The 18,265-nt window shown below is 44.5% G+C and overlaps 2 protein-coding genes across 3 annotated transcripts; one reads left to right on the forward strand and one right to left on the reverse strand.

Annotated features, from left to right (window-relative positions):
- Window positions 1-384: 384 nt before the first annotated feature.
- On the reverse strand, window positions 385-14,205 carry rtf2 (replication termination factor 2). Its single transcript, XM_084705644.1, has 9 exons — window positions 14,043-14,205; window positions 13,587-13,681; window positions 13,300-13,393; window positions 12,989-13,128; window positions 11,986-12,064; window positions 2,880-2,990; window positions 2,711-2,765; window positions 923-1,000; window positions 385-808 (listed from the first exon to the last, which is right to left on the reverse strand). The coding sequence occupies exons 1-9, from the start codon at window positions 14,109-14,111 to the stop codon at window positions 615-617; spliced, it is 915 nt and encodes a 304-aa protein (XP_084561770.1). The 5' UTR covers window positions 14,112-14,205; the 3' UTR covers window positions 385-614.
- Window positions 4,826-10,439, forward strand: gcnt7 (glucosaminyl (N-acetyl) transferase family member 7). Of its 2 annotated transcripts, XM_084705643.1 has the most exons (5): window positions 4,826-5,246; window positions 6,456-6,703; window positions 6,869-7,625; window positions 7,921-8,016; window positions 9,024-10,439. In XM_084705643.1, the coding sequence occupies exons 2-5, from the start codon at window positions 6,494-6,496 to the stop codon at window positions 9,272-9,274; spliced, it is 1,314 nt and encodes a 437-aa protein (XP_084561769.1). In that variant the 5' UTR covers window positions 4,826-5,246; window positions 6,456-6,493; the 3' UTR covers window positions 9,275-10,439. The 2 variants fall into 2 exon arrangements, with proteins under 2 accessions (XP_084561769.1, XP_084561768.1); XM_084705642.1 differs by lacking the exon at window positions 4,826-5,246 and having other exon boundaries at window positions 6,403-6,703.
- Window positions 14,206-18,265: the final 4,060 nt, after the last annotated feature.

Here is an 18,265-nt window from a genome sequence, read left to right on the forward strand (position 1 = left end):
AAAAAAAGAAAGCCTGTTGTTGATATCAATGGACCAAAGCAACCTTATACAAAAAAAGTATATTGCTGTACAGCCAACGCCTTTTTCCGGTTAGGGCCACAAGTATTGTGTTGCATCATAAATGGTGGTATACCTTTGAAAGATCAACATAAGTTATTTTAAAAGGAAAACAGATTGACAGACAGCTGACCCAGCATCCAATGATCCACAAATATTTACCTTTATTTTGGAGGATAGCCTAAGGTGTATCCAAAATGAGAAGTGTGTAAATAAATGCTGTCAATATTCTAGTGAGGCATACACATTTTTATAAATGAAAATAAAACTTTCACTGACAAGATCCCCCCTTCCCTCCCCCCCTCCCTCCCCCCTCCCTCCCTCCCTCCCTATAGAGAAAACATTCCCTTGAGCACTGGTCATCTGAAAGTTAATGAATTTGAAACAATGAAAATTGAAGAGAAAAATGTGATTGTACAAACGGCCCTGCTTCTTATGGCCGAAATAAACATATCCTCACCAGCGCATACAGAGCTACAGGAAGAGCAGGTACAGGCATTAGGGGGTCTACATCCAGACCAAGTTGGTCTTGGGCTTGACGGGGCACCTGGGTCTATTTAGAAATGATACGGGGTGTGAGTGACCCAATTGGAGGTCTGGGCTTTGGTGCGTTTGGCAGAGCTGTGAGAGGTGAAGAGGGATTTGTACACCTCGGACTTCTCCTCCATTGCCTGGATAGACCTCTTGCTACCAGGACCCACTGAGGACTTCACTCCGTTGGAAGAACTGGCTGATCCAGAGGGTCCTGCTTCTGCAAGAGAACAGGAGGAGCAGAGAGGTTAACGCCTACGGTCAGGAGAATCATACAAGTTTGTCACAATCGGGGGATTAGTCATGTAGCTGTTGCGGGATGTGAATACAATACCTGACTGACTGCTTTCCCCGTCAGTCTGTGTTGAAGTCTTTCCCTCCACAGAATCAACTTGACAGGAATCTGGATTCTCTAAATACATATAAACACAACAACAACAACACCAACTGTGAAACCAGATAAATCACTAAGAAATTAATAAGAATGGGCAAGTTTTCACTCAATTCAATCCCATGTCACATATTTGTTATACTTTTTATCCTTGATACAGTTGCTTGTTGATGATTGCTGTGCATTGTAAGTGTTAAGGGGTGCTGAGGTGTTAACAATATTAGAGTAAGTAACTAAAACATGTTATGACAAAAAAAAAAATAGTTGGGATGGGCATCATAAATAAAATGTGTTTTTTTTCCATAACTTGCCAATGTGCTTTTTCGTCAATCACTTCTCTGGACATCCACTTATCAATCACAATACAGAATGCTGCCTCAATGGTCCAAGTCTACTCTGTATGGTGTGGTTAGTCTTTATTGGATCTGTCTCCTGACAGCGACCTGTCCAGAGCTTCCCCCTGTATTTTGTAATATAAACTAATCTTATGCTGAGCCAAGATAATTGCATTAAAAAAAGATGCCAGCCAGTCCCCATTTGCTCTATAAACTCAATGAAAAAGGAAATACTGTACATCATTCAAGCAACCCCGCTGCTAAGTTCTGAACTGTATAATTTAAATTACTGGCTTCACTGTATCAGTATATTGCTGTAAATTACGTAAGTTACCCCGCTCCTCATCTCCCTCCACTGGCTACCCATAACAGCCCGCATCAGATTCAAGACCCTGGTACTGACTTTCCGAGCAGTGACTGGGACTGCACCCGACTACATCAAGTCTCTCCTGCAGCCTTACACCCCCACCCGCCACCTAGGGTCTTCTTCAGACAACCGCCTGTTGGTCCCACCACTCGAGACCGCCCGGTCCCAACACAAGCTCTTCTCCTGCCTGGCCCCCCAGTGGTGGAATCAACTCCCCACTTCCATCAGAGACGCAGACTGTCTCTCCACCTTCAAGAGAAGGCTCAAGACGCACTTTATCCGGGAGTACAACGGTACTTAGAAATGGTTTGCTGAACCCAACGCTGGTTTCCTCAAGGATCACAATGACTCTTGCTTAGACTGTTGCTCTTGTTTGTTAGTGGTAGCTGATTTAAACTGTTTTCTATTTTAGTTAATCCTATTTTTATTGCTTTCCTACAGGTACACTTGCACTTAGAGTTTCATGTTGTTTAATTGTAACTTGTTTAACTACATGCTCTTATGGTTTCCTCCCTTTAGCACTTATTTTTTTAGTTGTTCACAATGTGTACTTCTTGTTTTGGCTACCCGCAATGCTTTGGGGGTTATCTTGTTGTTATTATCAGTGACCTATGCACTTTGTAAAGCTCTCTCTTGGAAGTCGCTTTGGATAAAAGCGTCTGCTAAATGAATGAATGTAATGTAAATGTAAATTTAACCGGCATCGTTTTTTGTCACTATTATTTTGCTTACAAATGAATACTCAGTGTTAACAACCAACGCCTTTTTCCGGTTAGGATCACAAGCATTGTGTTGAAAAGAGTTTGAAACAGGAAACCCCCAGCTAGGTGCCTTTTGAGGTGAACTGTCAGTAGAGAGACAGCGAGAGAACTGAGTACGAGAGAATGAAGAGAGAAAGAGAGGGGTGGAAAAAGTGAATGTTCCAGAAGTAGGCTAGCACTCATACTTGGAACAGTGAAAAGGATGTGAGCAATCCTTTTTCCTGAAGTTTGTGTCTGAAGTGGGTGCAAAGTTTCCAGAGAGGCCTACCTTTTGAATCCGACGCTTTAGAGACACTCTCAGGTCCCTTGCTCTTCTTTGGTTTCTGAACAGGAAGAACAGCAGTTTATACGTTTACAGGGTGCTTGAAAAGGAGTGGCCCTACATCCACTAGCTGGACGGCTGGCTGGAACTCCACTTTATTTAGTCAGTGGTGTACCTTGGTTTTGGCCTTGGCCCTCTTTTCCACCATCCTCTTTATCAGTTTGTCCACGTCATCTTTGGGGCCGTTGAGCACCACCATATCTCCATCTTGGAACGGGTCTCCACACTAGAGCAAAAAGGACTGAATGAATATCAAGCAGTGTTTCTCAAAGATTAGAAAGCTATTTGTGGGGGGGGGGGGCTTCATGACGCCGGGTAAGTAGCTAGCTCCTGATACTTCTCACCAAAAAAAGAACACAGGGGAGCCTTCGATTAAGATATGTTCGTGGGTACCTAGCGAAAAGTAGTCTCAACTTTCCTAGACCTTTAACTACGGCACTAATGCTGAAGGCTCGCTGATATAGCTGTCGGTCTTACTAGAACGCCGTAGGTATTCATCGTTGCTAACGTTTGTGTTAACCTTTGTGTGTGTATGTGAGAAAGACGCGTGAGTGACAGAGAGATGGAGGGAGAGCAGGGAAAGGAAATGCAGCTGAATGAATACGCTGCGTGTTTTAACCTAAATAGTGTTAAAACAAAAAAAAAATGAAACGCAATATGTGGCAGCCGGTGTTGATTCTGGGGCGCACTGCCAAAAATTAATCTGTGTCGGAAACACTCAAGATTTTCCCCCCGAAAGGAAGTCACCACCAATCAGATTCTGATGAACTCACAAAAGGTAAAGTCACAGCCCACAGCAAAGAAACAAACGTTATCTTTTGCAACTGCAATCAAGCAACTGCATCATCAGGATGTGGGTAGAGCTTGAAGTGCTATGGATGTAGAACTTAACATTGTATGTTAAGAATTCTACTCTGAGGCATTTAAATGCAAATAATAGCCTACCCCAAACAGTAGGCAATACTAAATGTAATTCCTGTAGAACAATATATATTTTGGGTTCTATGCTAAATAAGTCTCAAATAACCAAATGTGAGAGGCCCCCCGCTACACCTCACCGACCTGCTTCACCACCACACTCCCTCCCGCTCCCTCCGTTCCTCCGATGCCAACCTCCTGTCCACCCCACTCAGGACCAAGCACCGAACCTGGGGTGACAGAGCTTTCTCCATCGCTGCTCCCTCCCTTTGGAATTCATTCCCCAAACCCATCAGAGACTGCACCAACCTGTCAACTTTTAAATCATTAGTTAAAACGCACCTTTTTAGATCTGCTTTTAATGTGTAAAAATGCTGTGATTTTATATGATGTACTTGTTCTATGTTTATTTTAACCATGTAAAGTGACTTTGAGTCTCTTGAAAAGCGCTATATAAATAAAATGTAGTAGTATTATTATTATTATTAGTTAATTATTACATCTTGGTGAAAAAGTATTTTTTTGGAGTGGACTTTGAACAATGACACAAATCCCTGCACCACTGGATTCAAACTGTGGAGATTTAGGTTAAAGACAGGAAAATACTGTAATTTAGTTAGAAATGTGAAAAAATACACATTTCTTCTGAAGTCTAATTTTCAAAAGCAGAGATACTAGTTACACACACACATCTATTGTGTCCCAGGAGTGGGTCACTGTGACCTCTAGCCATGTGGTATGTTAACACAAGAGCGCTAATCTCAATCGCTGACCAGGCAGTCAACAAACACCGCTGTCGCCATTACTTCTGCAAGCCAAACAGCCACCCAGCCAGTCAAACGGCCAGCCTGCAAGCCAAACGGCCAGGCAGATATTTAATCAAACAAACCAAGACACAGAGACCTGCTGTCACCTAAGAGAATACATCTATTTCCTACAAACCCCTGCAGCATTAAGGCAAAGGAAATACACTGGGTCAGTCGACATAGTTACACCCTAGTTTATAGAGGGAGACAGCCAGAAGTTGCAGAAGTTAGTTGGGGGGGGGGGAGGGGGAAAGGAAAGGTGAAGAGACAGTAACGGGAAGCGGGTGGAGACTTGTAAAAAAAAAAAAAAAAAAAAAAAAAAAAGAGAGAGAGAGAGAAAAAAAAAAAAGTGCTTGTGTGAATGTGTCAGCAAGGCAACCAGGCAGAGCCAATCTCTCTGGGGAGATGCACAGCGAGCACCTCGCTTCCAGAGGAGAGCGCGAGACGACGCCGCCACCACCACCACCACGGCCGCACGCACGGGCACGGGCAGTCTCCCGGGCCGACCCCCGCCTAAGACAACAACAACATAACCGAGAGTGCAGCCTGGCAACACACACCACTGTTTCAGCTCCAGCCCAGCGCTACTGCTGCTGCTGCTGCCGCCACTGACGACCATGGCTCCTGTCCTCCTGAGTGTGCGTCTGGACGGAACCCTCTGACTCGGCCAGCACTCACCATGGTCGAGGCCGTGGCCACAGCTCATGTTTGAAACCCCTTTTTTGCATGGAAGGAGCCAGGGGTTAACTGCAGTTGAGGTGAGTGGCTGTGGGTCTTTGGGTGTGTACATTGGGGTCAGTTGCTTTCTATTTGTTCATTTTGTTCAAATCAAAATGGAGGAGGCATGCTGTTGTGTGTTTTGCCTTCACGTGAGATAAAATGGAATTATTAATTCTGCTATTTTAGGAAGCAGTGCGTAGTTGGGTGCACTTCAGCAAAGGGTTTGTTTTGACGCTCACTAGCTTTATTTAAATGCCAGTGAAGGGAGTTTAAATAGCCTCTTTCTCAAAACAACATTTCTCAACGTCAGTTTAAAAGTTTGATATCCTGGGAATACGTCAAACATCGACTTCAAATAAATAATTATTACAGCAGCTCAATGATTGAAATCATGCAAACAACAGGCTTCTTTGTCCTTGTGACAACGTTCAGATAAATAACTGATACTCCATTCTTCCCCTATCTAAAAAAGGAAGTGGATAGTGGAGATTAAATCATGTCTGTGCAATCTTGTCATGTCCTAATATCTTGCTGTAGACCAAGAGACATCATTTGATCACTTCTAAAAGCAGACACAGTGTCCAAATCTCACCCGTGGGTGAGGCAACAGGGTTTGGGTGAATACATTTCTCCAAGGTGCTATTAAGTCAACTCCCTTGAGTAGTGTTGAGACCCAACACGGGGGGGGGGTGGGGGGGTATAGTCAGATGGCTGAGCGGTGAGGGACTCGGGCTAGTAATCAGAAGGTTGCCGGATCAATTCCCCGCCGTGCCAAATGACATTTATGATGCCTTTGGGCAAGGCACTTCATGTCCCTGTACTTACTGTAAGTCACTCTGGATACGAGCGTCTGCTAAATGACTAAATGGCGTCTGTCTGTGAGCAGTATTAAACTGCAGGTACACAGACTTGCAAAGCTTCAGCTGTGTCAACAAAGATAAATACTATTAGGATTCATGGAAATGATCTCTACCATCATCGATGAAATATGCAAATCATTTTCAACAAGGAAGTGTTAGGTCAGGGGTAGGAGCAAGAACAAAGAAGAAACATGTAAAGAATTTGATGGAACACCTCTTTCCTGGTTGCTGCAACTTCCGTTCCGCCACAACCGTGATTAATTTTCAAAGCTATGAGCGGGTTTAATCTTTCACCATCTGTGAATCAAGATTGGAACACTGTTCCTGAGGAGTACTGAGGTATCTTGTCTGGTTGCAATACGGTAACTGTGGCCGTCATGGTTACAGGAGGTTGCAAGAAGGGGTTGGTGTCGAGCCGGAATACTATGCTCCAGCTTGAGGGCACCAAGTGCAGCTTCTTGTTCTGCCTGGGAATCTGCATTCTCTTCTGCTCCGTCATCTACCTGAGGACCCGGACTCACACAGGCCCTCAAGCCCAGAGTGGGCCTCTCAGCTGCAGGGCCTTCACCACCTACTGCCAAACCTTCCTCCCCAGCACCACCGACGAAACGCTATGGCAACACCACGACTGCAAGGTTGTATGTCTGTATGCCTCCATTTGTATTGTCTGCCTGTTTTCATTTCATTTGCCCCTCAGGAATGCCTGTGTGTGATAGTACAGTGAATATCTATTCTAAGAGATTTGCATTTTGGGTCACAAGCTAAACCGAGAGCTGTCCCCCCCCCCTCCCCCCGCCCAGGTGGAAAGTGAGGTGGAACTTCTGGAACATGTCAGCGGCCAGGTTCTGGGCTGCCCACAGCTGCTCAGAGACCTCCACTTCATCACCGGCTCTTTGAGCCGCGAGGAGGAAGACTATCCATTAGCCTTCATCCTCACCGTCCACAAGGAGCTGGCGCTGTTCGTCCGCCTCTTACGGGCCATATACGCACCCCATAACGTCTACTGCATCCATGTGGATCTCAAAGCCTCGCCCGAGTACCGGGCCGCCGTCGAGAATTTGGTGGGCTGCCTTCCAAATGCCTTCCTGTCCAGCCGCAGCGAGACGGTGACCTACGCAGGCTTCACGCGTCTCCAGGCCGACATCAACTGCATGAGGGACCTGGTGAGGTCCCCGGTGGCCTGGAGGAAGGTCATCAACCTCTGCGGCCAGGACTTCCCCGTCAAGAGCAACCTGGAGCTAGTACGCTACATGCAGAGCAAGGAGTGGAGGGACCGAAACATGACCCCTGGGGTCAAGCAACCCCCAGTTATGAGGCACAGGACCCAGTTCCATCACCGGGAGGTCAAGGGCTCTTACGTTGTCCAATGGGGGAAAGACAAGAAGAAGCCCCCACCCCATGGCCTGGAGGTTTACTTTGGTACGGCTTACTACGCCCTAACCAGGCCCTTTGTGGACTATGTTCTGAAGAACCAGGTGGCCCGCGACCTACTAGAGTGGTCCAGAGACACTTTCAGCCCCGATGAACACTACTGGGTCACACTGAACCACATCAAAGGTAAGATTGTGAAAGGAAAGTAGAGAAGTACATTTTGGCTCAGTGGAGGGGGAATTAAGATTAAGTCAACATAGTCTCTTTGGGGTCTCTTTTATCATAGTCACTAACCTTAGAGACGCTAACCTTTGCCTGGAATCCAACATGGAACATAAACAGGTTTCAAAGCACCAGATACAATCTTGACTTACACAATACAAGTCAACCATTGACTTGGTGCCTATTTTGATCTGTTGAGTGGTCAATGACTGTTCCTGCATTGTTAACAATGACTAATGTAATGATGATGTTCTTCAAGGAGTGCCAGGAAGTGACTTAGATGGAGGCTGGGATGGAGCAATCCGGGCGATAAAGTGGAAAGATCAAGAGGGATCAGCACATTTCGGATGCCACGGTAAAATGCTCGTACCGCAGCCTCCATTTTAGCTGGGCTGCTGACTGTCCCATCATCGTCTATTTCAACCAGATTTTCGATACATGTAACTCTCCATATTCTTAGCTAATCCAAACTCTGTCACTGCTGTTCATCTCAAGTGTCCTCACACATGATGGTTCAGGCCAAATCCCATTTCTCTGTCTTACCCCTACCCCTTAGTTGTGTGCGTTCACGTGAGAGTACGGGCGATCCCAATTCTCGTTTTGATAGAGGGGTAGGGCTAAGGGGAAGGGGTAAACACCCCTTAAAACCAAGTATTTTCGGGAGCTTACTTGAAACCAAGGGGAACCCAGAATACACTGCGCAACCGGCAGCAATGATGGCCAGATCACCCAGAGTCCCATAAATGTATTTTCGGCTTCAATAATTGATTTACAAATTACGACAGTCTTGTTTTGTACTGTACATATATTTTGGCAACCATGTTCTTAATTTAAAAGTGGTTTTAAAAATTGCTAGTTTGCTACGCTAACGTGACAGGATTGGCACAACAGTCCCGCATTTCTCTGACTAGCCTTGAATGGACTCCATGCAGTCCATCTACAGTTTTATTCAGTTCCATGAGCAGCGAATTTCATTTGACATCAGGGCATAACACTACTTGCTTTGAAGACATCGATGCGTGCTAGATGACGTAACCATAACCAAGTGGTGTCTCATTTCATAGGGGTAAGTTTTCACCCCTAGGCCTTCCACTCGATTTCGAGGGACAAGGGCTAGGGGTAAACGAAGGGGAAGGGGTAATCTCTCTCCTCAAGCTCTAGATTGGACTACTGATTAGAATGTTTATGCAACCAGAGATAATGGGCCTGCAGCATTGCTATTTTGTTTTGCTCGTGTGTCCTCCATCCGTGATGATGTTATCGATCCTCGTTCCTCACTCCTCAACAGTTATCATCCAGTCCAACCCCCCCCCCCCTCCCTCAGTATTTCTTTGTGTTTACGTGTTAAAGTGTCATTGGCAGGTCGATACGTCAGGGACATCTGCATCTACGGTCTGGGGGATCTGCAGTGGATCGTCAACAGAAACAGCATGTTTGCCAACAAATTTGAGAGCGGGAACTTCCCGGTGGCCCTGGACTGTCTGGAGCTGTGGCACAGAAACAAGGTCCTGCAGCAAGCCTCCGTGCCCATAGAGCCCTCCTGGCTCCTGACCGCACTGGGCAACAGCACCGTCTCCACCAGCAGCCGATCCAACGCCACCGCGGGACTCTGAGACAGCAGCTTCCGGCTGGAAGACTGCTGAGCTACTATGAACGACACGGCCCTCCAGAGATTGAAGCTACGTTTTCTCACAGGTTTGAAGCTCGACCCTGCACTAGAAAAAAAGCTACTATCAAAGGCTAGATTTGATTGTTTGTGTGGTAGGATGGTCCTTCAATTTCAAAGGTCCTGATAATGGCAATAATCTGGGAAGGTGATAGAGGCAGTTTGGGGAATCAAGCTTTTATGAGACAGAAACAGCATCTAATCAGGAGACTGGCAGCTAAAAGTGGACCCAGGCTCACCAATGCTAGCATGAGCAGGCTTATTACAAACACAAAAAAAACAACATCTATTTTTCTAAATTCACAATATACTGAAATCTTGCACAGATGATTAGACTGTGAGCACTGACATATCTTGTTTGGTTGAGACGCTCGTGCTAAAAATAGGCTTGGTGTATCACTAAGGGCAGAGTGGCTTAGGGGATGGCGCACTAAGAGACTCTCCAGAGTTCTCACATGTCACAGGGGGTTATGGGGCATGTAGTCTGCGCTCACAGAGGCTAACTACAGACCCATGTAGTCTGCTCTCACAGAGGCTAAATACAGACCCATGGGTATTCAGTCAGCAAAATCCAGCTCATATCATGTTATCTTTTTTTTGTTCCTTTTTTCTTATTACAAATGTACTCTGCTGCTAAGTTTTTTCCCAACTGTAAAGAGACCTGTGTATTGTTGAATCGATTGCTACATTTTCTGATGTTCGTTTTAACAGCCTATGGCTACAACTCCTGTTAAAGAATTTGTCCTTGTTTTAAGGATTCAGCCATTTAAAAAATGAGCAATAAAAACGAATTGCTCACGCAATGCCTTATAGCTTCTGCTGCTAATAACAATGGAAGATTGCTGTTACAAAAAGTGAACATAAATAATATGTATTTATTTATTGTTTTATTTATTGTGAAACTAAATCACGTAAACAATGTTATTAGGTAGAAAACCTAAGCTACAACTGCCTGCTTTTAAATGTTGTTTTAAACTACTTGGAAGGAAAAAAATGAGTCTCTGTAGAAAATATACTGTTTTTGTTTGTGACATCGGTGGTCAAATAAATGCATTAAAAAGTGCGTTACCCCTTTCTGACACGCAACAAGGTACTCCATTTACATAAGTCCCACTGTGTCCTATCAGCTCACTGGAGGTCTGGGAAGACCTCCTGTGAGATTCAGTGGCTATCTGGTTTCCATGGCATTCCGTATCAAAGCACTGCAGGCCAGCTGGAGCTGGATTTTCCTGCCATGTTGCCAAGACCCATTGATTGTCAGAGTGTGCTCAGAGACAAACCTTCTTGTGTATCCTGTACCCTTTTATCCAAATGACCTCTCACCATGGTAACTGATTATAATGAATAACCAACTGCTGGAAAAGAAGGTAACAGCCTTATCTTGGTTACAGATTTATTCATCAGTAACGTCCAAATAAAAAGAATACTACTTTTGCTCTATTCCCAGTCAAAGCACAGAGACTGTGTGGTTCACATTAAATCATTTTAGACTGCGTAATGTAACCCTAATCCTAAAGAAAATCATCCATATCTGAAGGTTGTTTTTTTTAAGGGTTTCGTGTTTGTCTGAGAGACACATGGGAACACACAAGCGACTCAGACACCAATCGTGCCTCATAGCATTAATCATTCACTACTGTGAAAAACCTGGACTGGGGTCTATATAGGCCTGAAGTTAGTGCAACAGAGCATTGAAAATGCCTCACTGCCACCCACTTCCTCTCCACTGGCGTGACCAGGGACCCAGAGGGGGAGAAGGATTCACTGGCTACTTACAAGCACAAGACCAGTAAGCCTTCATAAGCAAACACCTGTCACAAGCACAAGACCAGTAAGCCTGGATTTGTGATTTAATTATATATTGAACCCTAGATAGTCTTCGATACCCTAGAACTTGAAACATAATTAGGTAAACCTTTAATTCTCAGTACAGGGTTTTTCCGCAGCACTTTTCAATTCAGGCGGCCGCCTAAGCAACACATGCCTGCCGCCTTAACTACGTTGTAATTTTTTTTTGTTGAAAAAAGTCCTGCAGGAAACCAAGCAGTGAAAGGTCATATGCAGGATGTTTACGTCAACCGCATGTTGATGCATGACTTTTGCTTGTCGCCGCCTGCAAAGATCATTTTCAATAGGTAATTCACAGTGTAGCATATGGTCAAAAGACCTGTGTTGTGGAACTTGCTATAATTCGTATCATGTAATAGGACACACTGAACATAAGATGTGATGACTCCATCTGCTTTCATGTCCTTTGGCACAAAATATTCCGCCATCTAGTGGACAGCGAGAATACAGAACGTGAAAGGCACAGATTTGTGGTGGGGGAAGGTGTGTGGATGATTGTAATACACCATTATGTTAAGAGGTACACAGGTCATGCAGAGAGGAGGTACCAAGAGAATCCTGACAGAGCTGCATCCCTTCCTTTGGTGAGGAGGAAGAGAGAAGGGATGTTTCTTTGTTGATGTCAGGATAACAATTCAAGGGGAGACTGCAAAACGAAACACATCCCTCCCTGTATCTAATACACAACAGGAATCCTGAATCCTTGAGTGTCATAACTTCCCCGTGCAGCAGGGGGCACCACTGATGAATGAGAGCCGTGTGAGAGGCGGGTGGACATGCGGTTGTGACCGTCTCAGGGAATGTCCTCACCTTGTGGCAGATCTCAGTCTTGACCTCCTTCAGAGCCCGTTCAGAGAACACACAGCCACAGGTCTGAAGGTAACAGAACCTGAGACAGGACATCACAGAAGAACAACATTAAAATCAATAGCCCAATTATATTTCACTATACATACTTACTATACCTTATAGACTTAATATTTTGTTTTGTGATTATTCATGAGTAATTCAAAGTATGTAGCTCGGAGCAGTCTGTTTCAGCCTTTAAAAGGAGATTTGAGTCCTGAAAGAATGTCCATTTGAGGACATTTGTAAAAATGTGAATGAAATCTAGGCAGTTGAAAGTTGGTAGTCCTTGGTCCTGCTTGTTGACTCTTCAGCTCACCCCACAAGCTCTCCATAAGATTTAAGACAGGGGACTCACTGTGATGGCCTTTGTAAAAGCTTACATCTATAGTAAATAAACCATCTTCCTGTGGTCCCGGGTTTAGCCTTTTAGCAGTTTATAAACATAAAAAACTGAAAATAAATAACTTGATTCTGATGTTATGCTTTACTGTATATGCTATGGTTTTGTTTCATGTGTGACTTTATGCTTTATGCAAATAATACATTGATTGATAATCTAGAATATCCTGGAACTTTTTGAAGTACATATCACATTTACATTTAGCAGACGCTTTTATCCAGAGCGACTTACAGTAAGTACAGGGACATTCCCCCGAGGCAAGTAGGGTGAAGTGCCTTGCCCAAGGACACAACATCATTTTGCACGGACGGGAATTGAACCGGCAACCTTCTGAGTAATAGCCTGATTCCCTAACCGCTCAGCCATCTGACTCCCTAAAGTACATGTATCATTGCAAGGTTGCCAGGGCCTTGTAAAATAGCCAAGTAACATCAACCACATCACATCAAACCACCCCTAGTCTAGAAACTCAAGACACTTAAGTTAATGGCTTGTGGATCGGGTGAACGTCTCTGATGGCACTGATATACAGGCCAGGAGGAGGACAGAGCTGGGGAACCTTACTTGTGTTTGCCATTCATCTCCAAGCCCACCACAGGGCATATGAACATGGAACAGTGCATGTCTTCATAGCGGTCTCCCTTGGTGTTCCTCCCCTCCCCCTCCCAGGAAGGGTTATCAGTAAGGTTCAGCTCTGTCACATCCTAGAACGTTGGTGGAAGTGGGGGGAAAAAGCACATACACAAACCTCATGAGCACAACCTGAACCATAACAAACACTATGGCTTGGTTGCAGACATTGGATGGTGTGTCCCTGCCTGGTTGAACAAAGGGAGGTGGATAGAAGTGTATACTTGATACCATACAGAGCATACCTTGATACCACGGATATGTGTTGCAACCTCAGTGTTGGGTCTCTCTGCTGTTTTGTCTAAAAGATATTCGATCACTGCATCTTTGTTGAAAAGCCTGTAAACCCATGTAACACGTGTTAGCTTGGACAAAGAATGTGAGAATCCTAATGCAAATAAAATATTAACTCTCAAACCATTTGAGTAAGTTTCAAACGGATCACTTTATGAAGAGGGCTGTAAGGAGGCAAACACACCAGGAGCGTCCAGTAATCTGAGGATGTAGGTAGTAAAATGCAACGGAAACTCACCTTCCGAGATCACAAGCAACAATGGGACGCCGCAGTTTTTCCTGGCTCAGGGCGCAATACTTCCACTTGGCAGCAAGCTCTGCGTTTTTATCAACCTAGAAGTAGTAGTGAATACAATGTTGCAGAAAGAATTACGGGCATACGACGTTTTGGTCGAGGCAGCTAACTTAAGTTTAGGCTAGCTCCACTGGATGGGGCAAAGCTAGAAAGCTCGTCAAGTTATATGGCTAGCTACAAACACAGATAGCTAGCCTGGACAAGGTGTATTTACCTCCAATACATATTTAACCTCTACTGTAATTACACATTATTTTATCATTTATAATTTTATATCGAAGAAGAGTTGATAACCTGAGTTTAGTCTATGCTGTTAGGCTAACATCGCTAGGCTAGTGATACTGTACTGTAGTCTAAGTGATGACGACACTGACTCGTTTTGATATCCAGCTAACTTACCTTCTCAACTTTCTTCGGACCTTTTACCAGTTCGTGCCTTTTGGGAATAGTACCTCCATCACACCCCATGCTGACAACTATCGTTAACTTGCTATCAATGTTATTTTTCTGAGATACGCTAGCCAACCGCTTGCTCAAAACTCAAACAGGAAGTCCGCGAAAACTATAAACAAACAAAGAAGCAAACGGTAAATTGTATTGAAGGGTCCAAAAACATGATCAAATCTGGATATCGCCCTCTAGAGTCAGGTTGATTTGATTCAGAGACAAGTGTGTAGTTCTCAATTTTACCACAGTGTGACAGCATAACTGTAATTTTAGGAGGTTGCACAAAGTGTTTAAGTGGCAGTAGTTCTAATTCATTTGAGAAAAAGTAGGCTATGTAAATATGGAGAAATGTAACTCCCATGGCCACAGGTAGCCTTTTCCAGTTCGTTTTTTTTTCTGCATTGTGACACCCCAAATGGATCATATGGATATTTGCTCATACATAGGCCCAAGTGGACCAAAAGACCAAGGCGATGCCACTGTGGTCTGAGGGCGACATTTTCAGCTCACCGTTTTTAGGCCGGACTACCTCACCGCAAGTGTGGTTCCAAACCTTCAGTTAAACATTCTTTAAAATTACATTTCCTTTCACAAAACCACTTATATTGATTGTGTGAATTGAATAATGTTCAAAGGTCCATCCAATGCATCATCTCTCTATGATAGTAGCCTTCAATGCATAAGGTAAGTGTCAGCCTATGCTGGCTCTAAAGCCTATTGTAACAGCGTTTGAGATGAAAGTTTCCTTGGAAGATAGCTCAATGAGTGCTAATGAGATCTGTTTCCTGTGCCTTGCAGCTTTCAGATTAGTTTACCATCGACGCTCCAGTCCGAGAGTGACCATTAGTTGGAGGAATGGTACCTCAGTGGAGACATCTGTGGCGGTGGGATTGATTTGCGATGGTACAGTCACACAAAAAGAAATAAGTAGCTGAACTTCATTTATGGCAAGAAATAGACCAGCTGGGACATGCCTCAGTCTTAATAATCAATACAGATATTTTGAATATGCAAAACAATCTCAATGAAAGACACAAAATACTGTATTCAGGTAATAATCCATTAGGTCCGGTTCGATTCAGGCCTTCCTGTAATTCAGAAATTGTGTTATGTGTCTTATTGGATTACCTCTCTCTCACACAGCTAAATGTTTTGAGGTATGGATTTTCATTAAATGCAATGGAGTGCCATCTCTGTTAGTAAACTATCTTTGTGAGAGTGGCAATCCCCAGGCTAGGTTAGTGCAAAACAACACCTTCAAAACTCACAACCCACAGTGATGCCGAGATGAATCCTTGTGCGTGCTTTGCCACAAAATAATAAGAAAATGCCACCCAGTAGTGGAATATAAATCAGGCATAGGTCAGGCAGGGCTGTCCTATGGTCAAAGTGTGTATACCAACCACTGCTAAATACATCTGCACTGGTTGTTCCCATATGGGCTTCCTCAGAGGTCCGCAGTACCAGACTCATTTCAACTCATCCTCTTCGATTAAGAGTCTGCATGACTCTTGCATCTCACTGAACCCGACCTTAAAGAAATGTATGTATGAAATGCATTCCTGCTCCACAGTCCACCCCCCCCCCCCATCCCACCCACCCCCCAAGTGGCCAGGGTATGTTTGTGAACTGATGATGAATCAAGTCTGTCCAATCAGCCGTCTTCTGGCCCCACGCTGTAACACAATCCACCTGAAGCATCCCACCAGTTTGCAGAGATGAGGGCAGCATTAATTGCACACATCGGACCTGGCAGAGCACCGAGTCAAATGCATTTAGCGTTTCTAATTGGGGAGGAATCGCTGTGTTTGGATTGGCACGGGTCACTAGTTAAAATCCGGCTCCAGCTTCCTAGAGATTGTAAAGCACTGTTTGAAATTCCGTGGCGGCTCCTTTCCTGGCCTTTCAACCCCAAGACACAGAGTTACCAAAACACTTGATTACATACCTGATTTTTATATGGGTTCAAAAGGGATGGTCCATGAAATGACCCCATGCTGAGATGACACCATGCTGGGCACAGGCGCTTTCAAGAATATGAGACGTTTTAAAAACCTGTTTTATTGCTGGGCACATTTTCTAAAGCTTAAAGTATCTCCTACACTTTCCCATTGAAACAGGCTACTTTAACTAACAAAAACTATAAATGTACGTTTTTTTCACATGAATAAATCAAACAATTGTATTGTATGCTGACCAGATTTGAGTTCATGAACTATGAAATAAACACAACCAAAGATTCAGTCTCTTCATGAAGATTTTAGCTACTGTGCACAATTTAACCACACTCCTCGTGTCAACCCTTTCTGTGTTTACTTTGAAAGCTATACTCACGTCGTTGAGATGAGCTCATTTGGAAACACATTCCTTAATACATTTTTCTAATCTCTTGGTCTAAGAAAGATTGAATTTGGTTGACCTAAACTCACTTCCCTCTTCTCTTGAACGACTGAATATCTAGAGCGTTTTCTCTGTCCTGTAAGTCTGTTTATTCATCTATTTTATTAGGGTTCGCTGCTTCGTAGGTCTGTTTCTTGCCCTTCTATTCCTTCATTTCCATGTTTATGTATTTGAACAAAAGTGGGTACACTCCTATTGATGTGTCTGCATAGACAACCTAGGTATTTCCAACAATATTTACTAGTCAGACGAAGGCACGGACAGTCAATGGAAAATCAATGGTGTCTGTGGGCAGGACACACTTCCCCCCCACCTGGCCACATTTTCACCAGCCTTCACTTTGTCATACTTTTCCACTGTGACAAACCACCAGAGTCTGTGCCACACACAGCTAACTGTCTATCAGAACAGAGTGGCTGAATGGAACAAACCCTACAGCTGGCAAGCTGCTGAGCTCCAGTCACGTCTCGTTACTCTGACAAGGGACCAGAGAGCTCCTGACAGTTGATTGGCTGGGATGTGGGTTCCCCGGGGAGACAGGGACATACCTGTGGCCGTCCTGTGTATTCTGCGGGTCGGCGTGGTGGGAATCACCCATTGGAGGTCGTTTTAGCCGACGTGTCCATGCCAACCACCCCGTACACCTCAGTAATAACAAAGCTCCTCTCTCCTGCTGTGGGATGATGGAGGTATGTAAATGAGGCTCTCTTTCTATATTTAGGTCAGCCTCAGACACATCGGACTGGGACGCTGGGGGGATTCCATGTACTCTGGTATAGCATGAGCTCAGCGCTAACTTTGACAACGACCCAAAAAAGCCATTTTGGGTAGCTGAAGTCGCGTGTTTTTCCCCTCCAGTGGGTCGTTGAACGCGAGCTCTGGTAGCCTATTGTGCGATTGGGTCTCCCGAGTCACATCCACTTTCCTCTGTTTATTTCTCCTCGTGCCTGAGCCATATGAAACCAACCACTGCTTGGCTTTCCGTGTCCTGATGTTCTTACCAGTCCCAACCCGCCCCGCGGAGCTCTCCCGTGGGCCGCATCCCCCAATGACTCTCTGCTGAGACCTCTCTCCATGGGCTTCTGGAGGAACACGTGTTTTTCATAAGGGTCTTTGCGTCTGGCCTTGCATAAATGTTTAGCAGCGTTCCTTCTGGGAGAGGGCCTGTCTTTACTGAGGAGCCTAATCAGCTGTAAATTCTGTTTTAAAAAGGCAAAGGAAGGGATGGAAAGAGTTAATCTCCAAGGCCCATTGCACAATTCCTTTTCTTAAAGTGGAAGGAGGGGATGACGAAAAGAGAAGAGAGAAGAAAAGCTCTTGGGTTTGACAAATGATCTAATAAAGAGGGAGGGAGATTACAGGCTGGGTGCCCGCCGGGAGAGGAAGTGGAGCAGTAAATATTTTTAAAGGCTGTCAATAAATTTGTAGTGTTGAGTTTAGAGTGGAGTACAAGGCAAAAGCCAGAAGTGGGAATCTGTGCAGGGACAATTGGGACAGTGTACACACAGTGTTCCCAGTACCCATACATTGGTAAGTTTGACTCTTATGATGAGATTGAGATTGAACTCACATGTAGTGCATAAAGTGGTCACCACAAAGCCTACGGACTGTGACACGACACGGCGACAATGACTGCAGGTTAAAGTAAAGACAGTTCGCTTTATTGTGATTCATGTGATGGATTTATTTGGATTTATATCAGATGCACCATTAAGGAATTCCATCGCATTTTGTACATAGTCCTTCCCTTTTAAGGAACGAGAGGTTTTTAGTCA

Source organism: Hypomesus nipponensis, chromosome 9, assembly GCF_054491055.1.
Source record: "Hypomesus nipponensis isolate SF chromosome 9, ASM5449105v1, whole genome shotgun sequence".
NCBI lineage: Eukaryota > Metazoa > Chordata > Actinopteri > Osmeriformes > Osmeridae > Hypomesus > Hypomesus nipponensis.